At 47.6% G+C, this 16,816-nt stretch overlaps 1 protein-coding gene and 1 long non-coding RNA gene across 5 annotated transcripts in view; one reads left to right on the top strand and one right to left on the bottom strand.

The window, feature by feature from the left end:
* LOC141582650 (uncharacterized) overlaps positions 1-16,816 on the bottom strand; it is a 64,117-nt gene that overhangs the window by 14,983 nt on the left and 32,318 nt on the right. Inside the window, exons 2-3 of one of the 2 annotated variants that reach the window (XR_012515539.1) lie at positions 7,971-8,061; positions 5,359-5,648 (exon numbers count right to left, since the gene is read on the bottom strand). This is a non-coding gene — a long non-coding RNA (uncharacterized LOC141582650). Of the gene's footprint in view, positions 1-5,358; positions 5,649-7,970; positions 14,733-16,816 lie in introns of those variants that run through there. The other variant, XR_012515538.1, reaches the window with a different exon arrangement.
* LOC141582648 (uncharacterized) lies at positions 86-15,419 on the top strand. Of its 3 annotated transcripts, XM_074391334.1 has the most exons (6): positions 86-106; positions 1,236-1,296; positions 1,595-1,800; positions 1,929-2,693; positions 2,899-3,015; positions 14,732-15,419. In XM_074391334.1, the coding sequence occupies exons 1-4, from the start codon at positions 101-103 to the stop codon at positions 2,217-2,219; spliced, it is 564 nt and encodes a 187-aa protein (XP_074247435.1). In that variant the 5' UTR covers positions 86-100; the 3' UTR covers positions 2,220-2,693; positions 2,899-3,015; positions 14,732-15,419. The 3 variants fall into 3 exon arrangements, with proteins under 3 accessions (XP_074247435.1, XP_074247434.1, XP_074247436.1); XM_074391333.1 differs by lacking the exons at positions 86-106; positions 1,236-1,296; positions 1,595-1,800; positions 14,732-15,419 and adding exons at positions 3,150-3,268; positions 3,613-3,676; positions 4,746-5,365 and having other exon boundaries at positions 2,228-2,693; XM_074391335.1 differs by lacking the exons at positions 86-106; positions 1,236-1,296; positions 1,595-1,800; positions 14,732-15,419 and adding exons at positions 3,613-3,676; positions 4,746-5,365 and having other exon boundaries at positions 2,231-2,693.

Consider the following 16,816-nt stretch of genomic DNA (forward strand, 5'->3'; position numbering starts at 1 on the left):
AGGGTGGTGCTGGGATGACCGGCTCTGGGCTGCTGGGGAGCTTGCATGTGGCTCGGGTGAGTCTGCTAACCTCTGTGGACTCGGCTTCCTCCGCTGTGAAATGCAGGTAATCACGTGGCTCACACACATGGGTAACGGGCATGTACAGTTCTTAACGCACGAGGGAGTCCCTCATGTCCATGGGCAGCCAAGGTACCCAGGCTTGACAAGGAGCGGTTTATCTTGTGTGGGACTCACAGGGAGGCCTACGGCTCCCTAGAAGCATGGGTGTAGTCAGGTCTAAGCAGCACACTGATTTTTTAGAAAACAGCCTGGTCTTGAAGTTGTGTGTGTGTCACCATGGGCTGCTCTGTGCCCTCAGTTCTGACAGCTGACCACGGCGCTGGTAGTGCCTCCCTTGGGATGCTGACCCTGGCCAACAGGTGTCTGGCTGTGCACGATGGATGGTGCTTTCCCGCCATGGGCACGAGCACCCCCAAGGCACGGCTCAGGGGCCATGCTGGCTGGACGGGTCCCACTTGCTCCTTCACAGGCCAGGTCAGCAGGACACTGCTGTCATGTTTGAGGGAGCCATTGGCCATCCACTTAAACAGTCCATGCTTTTCTCTCCGTGGCCTCCCCCACCCCCACCCCCACCAGTAGCTTCCTTGAGATTAAATGGATGACTGGTATGATTTTTTTTTTTTTTTTTTTTTGAGGCGGAGTTTCGCTCTTGTTACCCAGGTTGGAGTGCAATGGCGTGATCTCGGCTCACCGCAACCTCCGCCTCCTGGGTTCAGGCAATTCTCCTGCCTCAGCCTCCTGAGTAGCTGGGATTACAGGCACGTGCCACCATGCCCAGCTAATTTTTTGTATTTTTAGTAGAGACGGGGTTTCACCATGTTGACCAGGACGGTCTCGATCTCTCGACCTCGTGATCCACCCGCCTCGGCCTCCCAAAGTGCCGGGATTACAGGCTTGAGCCACCGCGCCCGGCGGTATGATTTTTTTTGAGACTAGATCTCACTCTGTTGTCATGGTTGGAGTGCAGTGGTGCGATCTCGGCTCCCTACACCCTTGACCTCCTGGGTTCAAGTGATCCTCCTGCGTCAGCCCCGCCAAGTGCTGGGATGGCTTAGCGCCACCATGCCTGGCCGATGTGTGAAATTTAAGTGCACCATTCAGTGGCTTCTAGTTTATTCAGAGCGGTGCATGCCTCACCACAATCGATTTTATAACGTTTTTATCATCCGCAGCTGCCAGCCTGCCTGCTGTGTCCAAGGCTGTGCCTGCTGTGGACATCTGATGTAAACAGAGGTATGACTGTGGCCTCTGAGCCAGGCTTTGTTACTTAGCACAGCAGTTTTGTAGCGGTTCTGGGGACTCCATTCCTCGTTAGGGCTGAATTGGTCCATAGCCCTTCAGCTCATGTCATCCTGAAGCAGGTGAGGGATCGCTGGGCCGCTGGCTGCTGCACAGGGAGAGGGGGACTCTTGGCCTCAGGGCAGGCTAAGCTGGGGCTCTAGGCAGTGGGGTGCCCAGCAGGCATTGGGCTCCCACTGTGGTGGGTGGAGCTGGCTCCACTCACCCTGCCTTTGGGGCTGCTTCTCCCCAGACCATGCCCTGGTTGCCCGAGCCCAGCATGTGGTGACTTTTGACAGCCGGGTGTGGGACCTCAGCACCCAGTGTGGCAGCATCCTGCTGGCCCAAGACTTTGCTCACAACACATTCTCCCTGATGCTGAGTCGGACAGGCTCGGGGCTTACCGCCCTGATTGTGGAGCTGAACCACGTGACCCTCATCTTCTACCCCAGCCTGCAGGTGAGGAGGAGAGGCCCGAGCTTCCCCCGGAGACCTGTGCCTGTGGCAGGTTGCCTGGGGAGATGGCCCTTTCAAACTTGTCCCCTGGCTGTGGGTCGGCCCTCCTGCCTACCCGCTCTGGTCCACAGGCCTACAGGCTGTACAACTCCTCGCTGCCAGGGGAGAGCTGTCCAGACCTCCAGCCGCTTCTTGCCATGAAAAGGAGGGACGTCCCCAGGATTGAGCTGGCCAGTGAGGATGGGGTCTCCATCTCCTGTGACGTGCCCACCGGCCTCTGCAGCCTGACTCTGGGTCTGTGGCACCACGGTGAGTCTGGGCCCTGGCGGGGTTGGCCCCACCACCGAGATCCTTTTCGGGATGCACCATTCTCAGCTTCCAGTGTGACAGGTCCCCGGGCTGTAGGCAGCTACTGTGGTTGAGATGATGGCACTGAAGTCCAGGGCTTTCTGCCCCCACCCCTGGGATATGTGGCTCCAAGGTGGATTGGCCTTTCTGTGGTCCCTCTGCCAAGGAACATAAAGGGTGGGCCTGGATTCTGGCCACTCGAGCTGAGGCCATGGGGAGGGGACGGGGGCGGGGGGAGACACATGCTGTCCTTAGACCCTGTGCTTTCTCTCCTGCCTTTGATGAGGGTATGGAGCCAGAGCCCTGCTCTGGGAGACTGGGGTGGAGGTGGCAGGATTCTACCACTTCTCAGTGTGCCTCAGGTTTGTCTCTCATACAAGTACCCAGGGGGAGGATCATGGGCTCTCAGGACCTCCTCAGCTTCCCTCCGCCCCACAGGCATATCCGCTGGCCTTCTGGGCACCAACGACAATAAAGCAGGCAATGAGCTGATGTTGCCGGACAGCTCTGTGGCCTGCAGCGTGGAGGAGCTCAGCCTGGCCTGGCAGGTGAGCAGGTGCACCTGCCCTTCCTCCCTCTGGGTGAGGCTCTTGAGGGCTGCTGGCTGCAGAGTCCCAGGAGAGGCAGGTGCCCTGCTGGCTCTGCAGAGGTCTTTGCAGACCCAGGGTTGGGGGAGTCTCCTGCTGAGGCCGATGTAGGTAGGGGAGCCACATGGTCCAGCGGGAGGCCTACATCTTGTGTCTGTCCCGCCAGGTGGATGGTGACTGTAGGGCCGCCGAGATGACTCAGCCAACCTGCCCAGGACAGAGCCCCACCTGCCCGGCCTTCTTCCAGGGCCCCGGCTCCAGCTTGGGGAACTGCTTCTGGGTGGTGAGTGTGAGTCTGGGCCCCGGGACACAGAAAGCCCCTTCCCCAGTCTACCCTGGGGAGTGGCATGGAGGAGGGGCCTGAGATAGAGTGGGTGGGTGGCCCTGATTTCAGGTGGACCCTGCACCATTCCTCAGCCTGTGTGTGCAGGACCCCTGTGGCATTGGGGAGCTCCAGCTTGCCTGCACTCTGGGGACTGCCTACATCCACCTGTATGCCTGCAGCTTCATGTCCCTGACCCCTCCTCCACAGTGCGGTAAGCTGCCCAGCTGGCTGGCACTCTGTCCCCACCCCCCCGTCTGCCTTCCAGCTGGAGGGAAAACCCATGTCTCTCTCTTGCCAGGGAGGACAAATAGTTGGCATTCAAGGAGCTAAGAGTAGAAACAAAACATTTGCAGCCTGACACAGCTTGGATGTGTGTCCCCTCCAAATCTCATGTTTGTTAGAGGGGGTACCTCCCTCATGGATGGCTTAGCACCCTCTGTTTGGTGAAGCATGACTTCTTGCTCTATTACTTCCCATAAGAGCAGTTTGTTTATAAAGAGCCTGGCCCCTCCTCTCTCTCTTTGCACCCCCTGCTGTTTCTGCCATGATCATAAGCTTCCCGAGGCCTCACCAGAAGCCAAGCAGATGCCGGAGCTGTGCTTCTACAGCCTGTAGCACTGTGAGTTAATTAATTATATCTTTTATTTATGAACCATCCAGGCTGGAGTGTAGAGGCACAATTTTGCCTCATGTCAACTTCCCCCACCCAGGTTCAAGCAACACTCCTACCTCAGCCTCCCCAAAATACAGTCAGGTATTTTTGTAGAGATGGTGTTTTGCCGTGTTGGCCAGGTTGGTCCTGACTTCCTGACCTCTGGTGATCCACCTGCCTCGGCCTCCCAAAGTGCTGGGATGACAGGTGTGAGCCACCATGCCCAGCCTCACTAGGAATTTGAATGTACACTCCCATTTAGAGAAAATGCTCAGCCCCTGTTTTTCCTCTGCTCTCATAGTGCAAAAATCATCATCAACACAGAAGATGACTTCGGTGAGCAAATGTGTGGGGGTTTGTCCCCACTACCAGGGTGGACCTCTAATTCAGTTCTAACAGTAGCTACCTTGAGATTCTCTAGCCCATGCTGCATATGATTGCTACAGCCAAAGCCCCACTAAAAGGGCACAGAGAGAGGTCAGTATCAACAAGAGGAGTGGAAAATATGACAAAGGGAGGATGAAATGAGAGGATCCAACACGTCTCAAAGAAATTCCAGGCCGGCTGTGGTGGCTCATCCCTGTAATCCTAGCACTTGGAAGGCCAAGATGAGTGGATCACCTAAGGTCAGGAGTTTGAGACCAACCTGGCCAACATGGTGAAAACCCATCTGTACTAAAAATACAAAAATTAGCCAGGAATGGTGGTATGTGCCTTTAATTCCAGCTACTTGGGAGGCTGAGGCAGGAGAAATGCTTGAACCCAGAAGGTGGAGGTGGCAGTGAGCCAAGATCTTGCCTCTGCACTCCAGGCTGGTGACAGAATGAGAGTCTCTCAATAAAAATTCCAGAATGAAAATAGAGACAGGACCCAGGACCCTTTAGAGTCAGGAGGCACTATCCCCAATACAATAAATCCATCCATACCTAGACCCATCCAAACACAATTGCAGAAAAGACAAAGAGGAGGTCCTAAAAGCTACCGAGGAGGGTGGAAAGAAGGAAGAACATGTTGACAATTGCTTTCCCACCCGCAGCAACAGAAGACAGTGGAGTAAGAGAAAGCAAGCATGAGGTTAGAGATGATCCCCAGCTCAACTATTACTGAATGAAATAACCTCTCAGCACCGATCTGTCTAGAGATCTCTTTACCACAAACGGACACTTTCTCACGGGACACATGCCCGTGTTCATTTACGTACGTCTGTGTCTGCTCTCCTGCTACAGTGGCAGAGTATCTGCAAGGGAGACCACATCTTTGCTCTCTGAAAGACTCAATTAGGAAGATGGAGAGACAAGCTACAGGTTGGGAAAAAACCAATTGGTGGTTTACAAACCACCAATCAGACCAAGGACTCATCTATCTCCAGAGACTCATCTCCAGAATGCATAAAGAACTCAAAGCTCAAAAGTAGGCCAGGTACAGTGGCTTACGCTCGTATTTCTAGCACTCTTGGAGGCTGAGGTGAGATGGCTTGAACCCGGGAGGTCAAGGCTACAGTGAGCCATGATTACACTCCTGCACTCCTGGCTGCATGACAGAGTGAGGCCTTGTCTCACAAAACAAAACCTCCAAAGTAAAAAATGGGAAATAATGCATGAACAATATTTTCACTCCCAATCATAGAGAAACAAAGTAGTGCTACACACCTGAGCTCCGGTGAGTTCCGGCACGGGTTGGTGAGTTGCAGGGACTCTGCAGCATAAAGCATTAGTTGCACATCCAAATGGCCAGGTTGTTATTTCAGCATCCACTGATGAGTGCATTATAAAAAGCACTGTCCTAGTGCCCAAAAGGTGGTGGCTGATAAGAAAAAAGTGAGGCTCAGGGGCAGGAATCAAGGTCACGGCCTACCAACCAGATCCTCTCGGGAAGCAGCATTCGACTCATGAAGTGCCAAGACAGGAGATGGTGTCGCTCTGGTGGAAGCTTGGACATTCTGGAATCAAGCAGAAGCACTCATTGTTCTGACCGTGTCAATACAAAACCGTCAGCTACTACAGCGATGAACAGAACATCTGGGACGACAGGCAACTCAGAAGATTTACAGCCACAGAGTAACAATGGAGTCTTATCTGCAGTTAAGGTCCTCTGTATTCCTGTTAGGGTTTATGTATTTTTTTGAGACAGAGTCTTGCTCTCTCACTCAGGCTGAAGTGCAGTGGAGCAATCTCAGCTCACTGCAACCTTCTCCTCCCGGGTTCCAGCAATTCTCCTACCTCAGCCTCCCGAGGAGCTGGGATTACAGCCATGTGCCACCACGTCCCGCTAATTTTTTTGTGTTTTTAGTGGAGACGGGGTTGCACCATGTTGGCCAGGATGGTCTCAAACGTCGGACCTCATGATCCATCTGCCTTGGCCTCCCAATGTGCTGGGATTACAGGTGGGAGCCACCGTGTCTGGCCAGTGTTACTTGTTTTAAATCAAGGGCTAAATTCTTCCCCTCTCTTGGACACCAGTGAAGTATTTAAGAAAAGCACTCACCAATTACAGTTAACATTTGAAGGACAAATTTAAAGGTGGTTATAAGTTACAAAATAAAGGCGTCTTATGAACTCTCATAAGAAAAAAAGAATATTAAGACACTTTTTGCTATCTTTTTGGGATAGGGTCTTGCTCTGTCCTCCAGGCTGGAGTACAGTGGTGCAGCCTCCCAAGTAGTTGGGATTACAGGCGTCCACCACCGTGTTTTTGTCTTTTTAGTAGAGACGGGCTTTCACCATGTTGGCCAGGCTGGTCTCAAACTTCTGAGCTCATGTGATTCTTCCACCTGTCACCTGACCAGAGAAATTAAGACATTCTCAGATAAACAAAAGCTGAGACAGTTCATTACATTGGGACCTGTCGTGCAAGAAATGCTAAAGGGAGTTCTTCAAGTCAAAACAAAAAGATGCTAGGTGGACATTTGAAGCCACATATAAAGACCTGTATTATTGAAATTTTGATTCACATCTCTGATTTTAATTATTTTACTGGATTTAAAAGAGGCGTAACCATAAGCCTATGTTAAATATGTAATTTATTTTAAAAAATTAGGCATGGTGGCGTGCACCTGTAGTCTCGGCTATGGAGGATCACTTCAGTCCAGGGGCTTCAGGTTACAATGAGCTATGACAGTGATACTGCACTCCAGCCTGGGTGACAGAGTGAGACCCTCTCTCTAAAATATAGATAGACTTTGTAATGAAAACATAGGACGGGGTAGAGCTGTCGAGGAGTTGAATATTTGCTATGTCATTGAACTTACTAGTTTAAAATCAATTGCCATATCTTCAGGATGTATTATGTAATCCTCATGGTAATTACAAAGAAAATATCTATAGAATGTACACAAAAGGAAGAAGGGATTCTAAGTGTATCACGCAAAAAAAAAAAAAAAAAAAAAAAATTAAACACAAAGGCAGGCAGAAGGAAGGAAATGAGAAAGAAAATAAACCATAAGCCATGCAGAAAACAATCCACAGAGTGGCACCTAAAAGCCCCATAAATGGTGTGCTGGAGTCCTCCCAGAACAACTGCTCACCTTAGCCCCTGGCTGTGGGCCTCATGGCACAGTCACCCACCAGGCTATTGACTTTCATCAGATGATATTCTTTAAAAGTGCAAATTATTTCCACAATCTAAAGACAGTAAGAGACTTACACATAGGATGACAAAAAAAGATACTCCATGGAAATGGTAACTGAGAAAAGGAGGGAGGAGCTAGATTAATCTCAGACTAAGTAGACTTAAGGTCAGAAGCTGTTGTGAGAGATAACAACAGTCCATTCACCAAAAAGATGCAACAGTTATAAAGGTATGTGCAACGCACCTCGGAGCTCCTAAATATATGACTCAAACACTGACAGAATGAAAGAAGAAACAGTTCTATGAAACTTGTAGGAAACTTCAACACCTCGCTTTTTTTTTTTTTTCCCCCCCCCAGACAGAATCTTGATTTCCCAGGCTGGAGTGCAGCTGCAACCTCCTGAATTCAAGTGATTCTCGTGCCTCAGCCTCAGAGTAGCTGGGATTACAGGTGTATGCTACCATGCCCAGCTATTTTTAGTAGAGACGGGGATTCACCACATTGGCCAGGCTGATCTTGAACTCCTGACCTCAAGCGATCCACCCACCTTGGCCTCCCAAAGTGCTGGGATTACAGGCATGAGCCTCTGTGCCTGGCCCAATAATTGACTTTCAATAATGGATACAACACCCAGACAGAGGATAAAGAAGGAAACAGAGAGCTTGAAAGATACTACAGACAAATTGGACCTACCAGACACACACAGATGAGTTCACCCAAGAGCAGAATACACATTCTTCAAAGTACATGTGGAACGTTCTCTGGGAAAGGTCATACATTAGGCCTGAAAGCAAGATTTAATACATTTTAAAGGACTGAATTCATAACGGCAGAATGAAAACTGGAATATTCACAAATCTATGGGAACCCGACAACAACTATGAATCAAAGAAAAATAAGGAAAATTATAAAGTATTTTGAGAAAACAATGTATCAAATCTGTGGGATGCAGCAAAAGCAGTGCTATGAGGGAAATTTATAGCTGTACATGCTTACATTTAAAAAAAAAAAAAAAAAGGCTGGCTCTAGGTAGTGGCTCACATCTGTAATCCCAGCACTCTGGGAGGCCGAGACAGTCAGATAACCTGATGTCAGGAGTTCAAGACCAACCTGGCTAACATGGGCACCCCATCTTTACTCAAATCATAAAATTAGCCAGGGGTGGTGGCAAGCACCTGTAATCTCAGCTACTTGGGAGGCTGAGGCAGGAGAATCATTTGAACCCATGAGGAGGAGGTTGCAGTGAGCCAAGATTGTACCACTACACTCCGGCTTGGGAGAGACAGCTAGACTCCATTTCCCTTCACCCCACCCCACACACACACAAAAGCAGCAGTAGCCAGGCATAGTGACACTGTTCCATAATTCCATCTACTTGGAAGGCTGAGGCCAGGAGATTGCTTGAACCCAGGAGTTTGAGACTAACTCAGCAAGTGGCAAGAGCCTCTCTCAAAAAAAAGAAAAAGGAAAAATCTCTCAAACCGCAATCCTAACTTTGTACCTTAAGTTTTTAGGAAGAGAAGAACAGCCTAAACCCAAAGTAGGACAAGGAAGGCAATACTTAAGGTTAGAACAGAAATAAATGAAATAGAAGATGAATCAGTGACCAAAAACTTGACAAGAAAGTACAAGAACAGATGGCTTCATGGGTGACTTGTACCAAACATTTACAGAATCAATACCAATCCTGCTCATCTTCTTCCAAATTATGGAGGAAAGAATACCTCCAAACTCATTCTGTGAGGCCAGCATTACTGATACCAAAGACAGACAAAGCAGAAGAAGAAAACACACCACAATTCCTGATCAATACAGATGCAAAATTGCTCAAGAAATTACTAATGAGAATTCAACAGCATCATAGAAAGATTACATAACATGATCAAATAAGATGTATTCCTGGAATGGAAAGGTGGTTACCATATAAACATTAGGGTAAGATACCACATTAACAGAATGAAGGAAAGAAAACACATGATAATTTGTTTCAATTAGTACAGGAAAAGCAGTTAATGAAGTTTAATATCCTTTCATGATTAAAAACATACTGACTAGAAATTAAAACAACCTCAACCTAATAAAAGTCATATGAACAACCTCCAGCTAGTATCATTCTCAATGATGAGAGACAAAGTTTTCCAAGAGGAGGAATAAAAATAGTGGTGCCTGCTTTCATAATACTGGAAATCCTAGCCAGAGCTACTAAGAAAGAAAGAAAAAAGAAAAGGCATCAAAACTGGAAAGGAAGAAGTGAAATTTTCTCTGTTAACAAATGACATGAACTTCTTTGTAGAAAATCCTGAAGGCTGCACAAAATAAACTGTTAGAACTAATAATTTGTTCAAGATTCAGAATTATGAAATCCAACACACAGGAGTCAGTTGCATTTCTACACACTAACAGTCGATGATCCAAGAAGGAAATTAAGAAAACAGTTCCTGCTGGCTTGGTTGTGGAAGCCTAGTCCCAGCTACTTGGGAGGCTGAGGTAGGAAAATCCCTTGAGCCTGGGAGGTCAATTCTTTCAGTTTTTATAACGATTATGCCTGTGAATAGCCAACATACCCTAGCCTGGGCAATATAGTGAGATACTATCTTAAAAACAAAAAAAGTCAGTTTACAATAGCATCAAAAAGAACAAAACAGGAATAAACTCAAGCAGGAGGCAAAGACTTTGGAAGGATTTTGAGTTCCAGAGACCGGTTGTGTAACAAATGTAAAGGCATCTCGTACTTAAGTATTATAAGGCTTAGTTTCCTTAAGATGTCAATATGACTCAAAGTGATCTACAGGTTTAGTTTAATTGCTCTCAAAATCTCAGTGACTTTTTTTCTTCAATTATAGAAAAATCCATCCTTATAAATTGTGTAAAGTTTATATACAATTTCAAGAGATCCCAAATGGCCAAAGCAATCTTGAAAAAGTAACAAAGTTGGAAGTCTTTTATTTCTCAATTTCAAAATGTATTATTAAAAGCTACAGTGGGCTGGGCATGGTGGCTCAAGCCTGTAATCCCAGCACTTTGGGAGGCCAAGGTGGGCAGATCACAAGATCAAGCGATCAAGACCATCCTGGCCAAGATGATGAAACCTCATATCTACTAAAAATACAAAAATTAGCCAGGTGTGGTGGCACACGCCTGTGGTCCCAGCTACTCAGGAGGCTGAGGCAGAAGAATCCCTTGAACCCAGCAGGCAGAGGTTGCAGTGAGCCGAGATTGCGCCACTGCACTCCAGCCTGGTGACAGAGCAAGACTCTCTCTCAGAAAAAGAAAAAAAAAAGAAAGCAAGTTACAGTGGTCAAAAGTGTGGTATGACAGTAAAGACATACAGAGAGACCAGTGGAATGGAATACAGAGTGCAAAAGAAAACACTTACACATATGGTCAAATGAGTTCAATAAAGATGCCAAGATTTTTCAATCAGGGAAGGAATAGTCTTTCAACAAATGGTGTGGGTAAACTAGATATCCACATGCAAAAGAATGAAGTTAAAGCCTTACCTTATATCATGTTAAAAAAACAAACAAAAAAACAAAAAAACACCTCAATAATGAATCAAAGACCCAAGTGTAAGATCTGAAGCTGTACAATTCTTGCTTTTTTGAGACAGAGTCTCACTCTGACACTGAGGCTGGAGTGCAGTGGCCTGATCTTGGCTAACTGCAACCTCCGGCTCCCGGGTTCAAGCAGTTCTCTGCCTCAGCCTGCCAAGTAGCTGGGATTACAGGTGCCCATCACCACACCTAGATAATTTTTGTATTTTTAGTAGAGACAGGGCATCTTGGTCAGGCTGGTCTTGAACACCTGACCTCATGATTCACCCCCTTTGGCCTCCCAATGTGCTGGGATTATAGGTGGGAGCCACTGTTCCCAGCTGACGACTCTTAAAACATAGAAGGAGAGCTTCCTTTGGCAATGATTTCTTGCCTATGACACCAAAGGCCCAAACAACAAAAGGAAAAGTAGACAAATTGGATTGCTTCAAAGAATACTATTAACAGAGTAAAAAGGCAACCTGCAGAATGATAGGACAGAGGTGCAAATTACGTGTGACTGAGTTCCCATCTAGAATAGATAAATCACTCTCACAATGCAACAACAAAACCCAACTAAGGCAGTTCAAAGATGCGCAAAGGATGTGAATAGACAGTCCACCAAATAAGAGATGCAAATGGCCGTTCGGCACATAAAAAGATGCTCACCATTACTATTAGGGAAACAAACCAAAACCATGGGGAGAGGCTGGGCGTGGTGGCTCAGGCCTGTAATCCCAGCACTCTGAAAGGCTGAGGTGGGCAGATCACTTGAGGTCAGGAGTTTGAGACAAGCCTGGCAGACATAGTAACACCACGTCTCTACTAAAAATAGAAAAATTAGCTGGGTGTGGTGCCATGTGCCTGAAGTCCCAGATGCTCAGGAGGCTGAGGCAGGAGAATTTCTTGAACCTGGGCGGTGGAGGTTGCAGTGAGCCAAGATTGCACCACTGCACTGTAGCCTGGGTGACAGAGCGAGACTCCACCTCAAAAAAAGAAACATAAGAAGACCTACATGGAGAGGCCACCTCAGACTCATTAAGATTACCGTAATCCATACAGAAAATAAAGTGTTAGCGAGGATGCTGAGTGGTTGGCAGCCTTGCGTACTCTTACTGGGAGTTTAAAATGGAGCTGTAGCTATGGAAAACAGTGTTTAAACTTTTCATCAAAAAGTTAAAAACAGGCCAGGCGTGGTGGCACACACTTGTAATCCCAGCACGTTGCGAGGCCGGGGCAGGAGGCTAGGAGTTGAGGCCAGGAGCTCAAGACCAGTCTGGCCAACATGGTGAAACGCATCTCTACTAAAAACACGAAAGCTCACCAGGCGTGGTGGTGTAGGCCTGTAATCCCAGCTACTCAGGAGGCTGATGGGTAAGAATCACTTGAACCCAGGAGGCAGAGGTTGCAGAGAGCCAAGATTGCACCACTGCATTCCACCCTGGGTGACAGAGTGAGAGACTGTCTCAAAACAGAGGGTTACCATATAATCCAGCATTTCCACTTCTGGGTATGTACCCCCTGCAATTCAAAGGGCTGCACACATTTATACACTGATGTTCATAGCAGCGTTGTTGAGAGCAAATTCTGGCATGTGTGAGAAATCATATTGTTTGCTGAGAAATCCTATTGAGATCAGCAGCAAGAAATATCAAGTCAGCCCCCCAAAGCGGAAAACTGCCCCGAAAGCAGCAAACTGCTCAAAGCATTATAAAACAGCATCCAACATAATTATGTCTCATGCCAGATGAATGAGTTCTTTGAACACAGGATGTGTGACCCTTTCCTTTGTTCCCTCGTAAAAAGCATTTTCTAGTTCATCTTTTACCTATAGTAAACACACACTAGCTGCCTGGTTAGTTTACCTTTAACCAATGAAAGAACACAGAGCATCTGCTTGTAAAACTTGTCACTGGAAAGTCAAGAATAAATACATAGGTCAGAGTCTGGTCTGGACTCTCAGCTGGAAATGCTGTGAAACCCCTGGTGCTCCACTCTGAACCCACCTTTTGCTATCTCTGTGTCTGTTTCTTAATTCCTTCAGTGCCGCATGACTGGGGGTCTCCAAGGCTGAGCTGGCCTCAGCACAGCGTTATTCATAGGCGCTGCAAGATAGCAGCAACGCAAGTGCCCACCAACGGATAAACAAATGTGCTCTCTCCATACAGTCAAACATTATTCAGCCTTAAAAAGGAAGGAAATTCTGACGCATCCTAGCACACAGATGAACCTTGAGGATGTTATGCAAAGTGAAATAAGCCAGTCACAAAAAGAGAAATACTGTATGATTCCACTTATGGGAAGGATCTAGAGTAATCAGATTCACAGAGACAGAAAGTAGAGTGGTGGCAGCCAGAAGCTGGGAGAGCCAGTAAGGGCTTATTGAATGGGGACAGAGTTTTAGAGTTTGGATGCACAAAAATATGAATGTACTTAGACTGGTGTACTTTAAATGGTTGTGGTAGATTTTTTGTGTTTTACCACATTGAAAATTTTTGACATTGGAAATGTGTATTTATTGAGCACCTCCATGCTGGGCATGATGATAGGATTATGGACACTGTAGTTATAAAAAACACTCTTAGGGAGGTACAATTCTAAGTGTAAACACTAGCACAGACAGACAATAATAGATACAGACCTGCAGGACTCAGATAGTAGACTTATTAGACAGAGATCATAGATTTCAGCAGGGAACCAGAAATTATTAAAATTACTAATCACTAAATTTATAGTGTAGTAATTTAGGCAATCAGCTAATTTACTAATTACTGAAAATTACATACTGAAAAAGAACCAGAATGTAGTAGAAAGAGATGGCAGAAAAGGCCACCTAAAGCTCAACTTTTAGACATTTCTCTTAGCAAATGAGGGATAGAAGGGCACTTCCTGGCCAGGCGTGGTGGCTCATGCCTGTAGTCCCAGCCACTCAGGAGGCTGAGGCAGGGGAGCCACTTGAACCCAGCAGGCTGAGGTTGCAGGGAGCTGATACTGTGCCACTGCACTCCAGCCTGGGCAACAGAGCGAAACTCCATCTCAAAAAAAATAAATAGCAGGATGCGATGGCTCACACCCGTCATCTCAGCACTTTGGGAAGCCAAGGCGGGTGGATCACTTGAGGACAAGAGTTGGAAACCAGCCTGGCCATACCCTGTCTCTAATAAAGATAGAAAAATTAGCTGGGTGTGGTGGCAGGCATCTGTAATCTCAGCTGCTCAGGAGGCTGAGGCAGAATTGCCTGATCCCGGAGACAGAGGTTGCAGTGGGCCACTGCACTCCAGCCTGGGTGACAGGGTGAGACTCCATCTCAAAAAAATTAAATTAATCCCATCTTTTAAACAGTTCTCCTAGCAGATGAGGGATACAAGAGTGCTTCCTTACCGTGGTAGCTCTGAGTGTCCAGTCTGTGCCCTTCACCACCACACCTAATGGGGAAACCGTAGGGCAGCCTCCACTGCAAGCTGTACTGAAGATCCCACCCACATAGTGAGAGTTCCCTTTAGCCTGCACTTTGGGTTGCACACATCCCGAGCTCTCAATGCATCATGTGCTAAGCTTCCACCCTCCCCTGGGCTGGGAAGTATGTCTTGGTCTTCTTTCTCCAGGGTGCTGGTGGCAGAGGCTGACATGGAGTGAGTGCTCCATAGACGCTTGTTCAGTTTCCTAGGAACTCAGCAAGCTGGGCCTAACACCACTGCCTGCAAAGGCCTGGCAGGTGTAGGGACTCATCGACCCCTGCCTGCTGCTCTTACAGAAAGAGGAGAGAAAAATGGGTGGGAGTGGATGGAGAGTTGTCCTTTTAGTAATGAGGGCCAGGAGCTGTAACAGGGGCCCCAACATAATTGATCTCAGGAAACAGCAGGGACCCCTCTCCTCTGGGGCCCATCACCTGGCCTTACTTGTCTTGTCACTTCTTTTCAGATTGAGATTTCATCTAAGCCAGCACTAGGCTGCCAAAGACTTCAAACTCCTTCACCTTCTACTCTAATTCCAACTCCTTGACAAGGGCAAGATTCTTGCCTGGGACAGAATAACCAGCATGGAATGCCAGGAAACTCAAAATCACACGTTCTTCAAATGCAGGGAAGAAGGGCTGTTTGCCATTGTGCTCAAAATACTTCTGAGGACATGAAACTCTCCCACTGGCCTGGGTAATTCTCCCCTTTCCACTGTAATCCAAGAGACAGCATGGCCAGTGAGTCTCAGCACTGCAGAGAGAGCTCTACTGGCTCCTGTTCATGCCCAAGGTATTTATTAACTTATTCAACAGCCATGTGGGAAGCACTGCTTCAGAACGCTGACTGTGCTCAGGGAGACACAAAGTCAGGTTCTCAGCTGCCTGGTCCTGGCTTTCCCTGCCTGACCCAGGGGTCTCCTGAGGCAGTAGCTTTTATGAGGGGAACAGATAGCTCTTCAGAAGCCTGATAGAGAACTGCGATCTGGGGTAGACACACAAGGACTGAAGGCTTTCGAGGGCCTCTGTTTCGGTAGGGGCACCTGTGAACTAAGGCTCCCAGGCTAGAGCATTCAAAGTTTATCTACTTTCTTTTGGAACATAACTTTTCCTTTGAGTTTTCAACTGAAGAATAAACCTACCAGAATCCAAGAATGTGTATCTGGATTGCTGGGGCTGATCAACTCAGGAGATGGGGAGATGTGGGCATTTATGTAATCTTCTCACCGATAGGGGGAGCCCTCTTTAGGCTGAGCATTTGGTAGTAGATTGCAGGGTCCAGATTCCAGAGCAAAGGGCCAGGTGTCAGCCACAGAGACTGAGGCAAGCTGAAGGCCAGATGCCAGACTTTGCTGTCCCTGGCCTCCACACTCATGAATCCCTGGTGCACAGCAGGTGCTAGATGAAGTTCAGAAGAAAGAACTCCAGGGTAAATGGGAATGAGCAGGTTGGTCCTTCACATTCCCATTCTGGAGGAAAGAGAAGGGAGGGTGGCTGGGATCTGAGTGTTTGCTATGGTTACAGCCTGAAGACCCCGGAGCCCAGGCACTGCTCCAAGTGCCTGGAAAGATGTTTGATCTTAAGCCTTACAATAGTCCAAGGAGGAATGGATGATCTCCTTAATGAGGGAAGAAACAAAGGCTCAGAGAGTTGAGGGGAATCCCCAAAGTTAATATAACCTACAAATGGCCAGGACGGTGCTGATGTGGGCCTGTCTGCCTCCCAATGCTGTCCAAGCTCAATCACACCCCCACCACTTCTGCTCTTGTAGTAATAGCCTTACGCCACATATTCTACCAGTTACTTTATGAAAGAAAGTCAAGTAAACTTTAGCCATATCCCAAGCCATAATAGGTAGCTCCTGTTCAAAATACCCTGTAAATCAGGTCATCCAAGATCAGAAATGCACTCACAACTGTCACAGGTGCTCTGCTGGCCACTGTTTTGGGGAACTCAGCCTAGGAATATGAGTGAAGAGATAACTCACAAAGAAAAGCAAATCACTGGCGTGCAGGGGGCCCTGAGCAATTCAGAGTCAGATACATCTAGGGCGTGCAGCCACCTGACCTGCTGGTTTCCCAATATGCTTAGTGGATCCATGATGTGAGGTCCACAAAGGAAATGCAGAAGCCTTCCCTTCCTGCCTCCCACACTCTGTGGGTCAAGTATTTACCAAAAACACAGCAGTGGACTGGACACCAGCAGAGATACAAAGAGGGAAAAGCAGTTTTCCCTTCACAAGGCAGGTTGGACAACATCAATATTTTGCAGTTAGGAGGTACGGGCGGAGTGTGTGTGCATGCCCAGAATTTAAAGACAAACAGATGGGAGAGGGAATGATTCCAGCAGAAAGACAAATAAATATTCATATCGACAATGTACACTGAATTGCAGCCTAGACAACATAGCAAGTCTCTGTCTCTACAAAAAATTTAAAAATTAGCCAGGCATGGTGGCACATGCCTGTAGAGTCAGCTACCCAGGAGGCTGAGGTGGGAGGATCACTTCAGCCCAGGAGTTTAAAATTACAATAATGTGTGGTCACATCGCTG

This window comes from Saimiri boliviensis, chromosome 21, assembly GCF_048565385.1.
Source record: "Saimiri boliviensis isolate mSaiBol1 chromosome 21, mSaiBol1.pri, whole genome shotgun sequence".
Classification (NCBI taxonomy): Eukaryota; Metazoa; Chordata; class Mammalia; order Primates; family Cebidae; genus Saimiri; species Saimiri boliviensis.

Coding starts and splice junctions, on each gene's coding strand:
- LOC141582648 (XM_074391333.1), top strand. CDS start 2,388: ATGCTGTCCTTAGACCCTGTGCTTTCTCTCCTGCCTTTGATGAGGGTA. Junction 3,016..3,149: donor TGGGGAACTGCTTCTGGGTG/GTGAGTGTGAGT, acceptor ACCATTCCTCAG/CCTGTGTGTGCAGGACCCCT. Junction 3,677..4,745: donor CTTCTACAGCCTGTAGCACT/GTGAGTTAATTA, acceptor TCCCACCCGCAG/CAACAGAAGACAGTGGAGTA.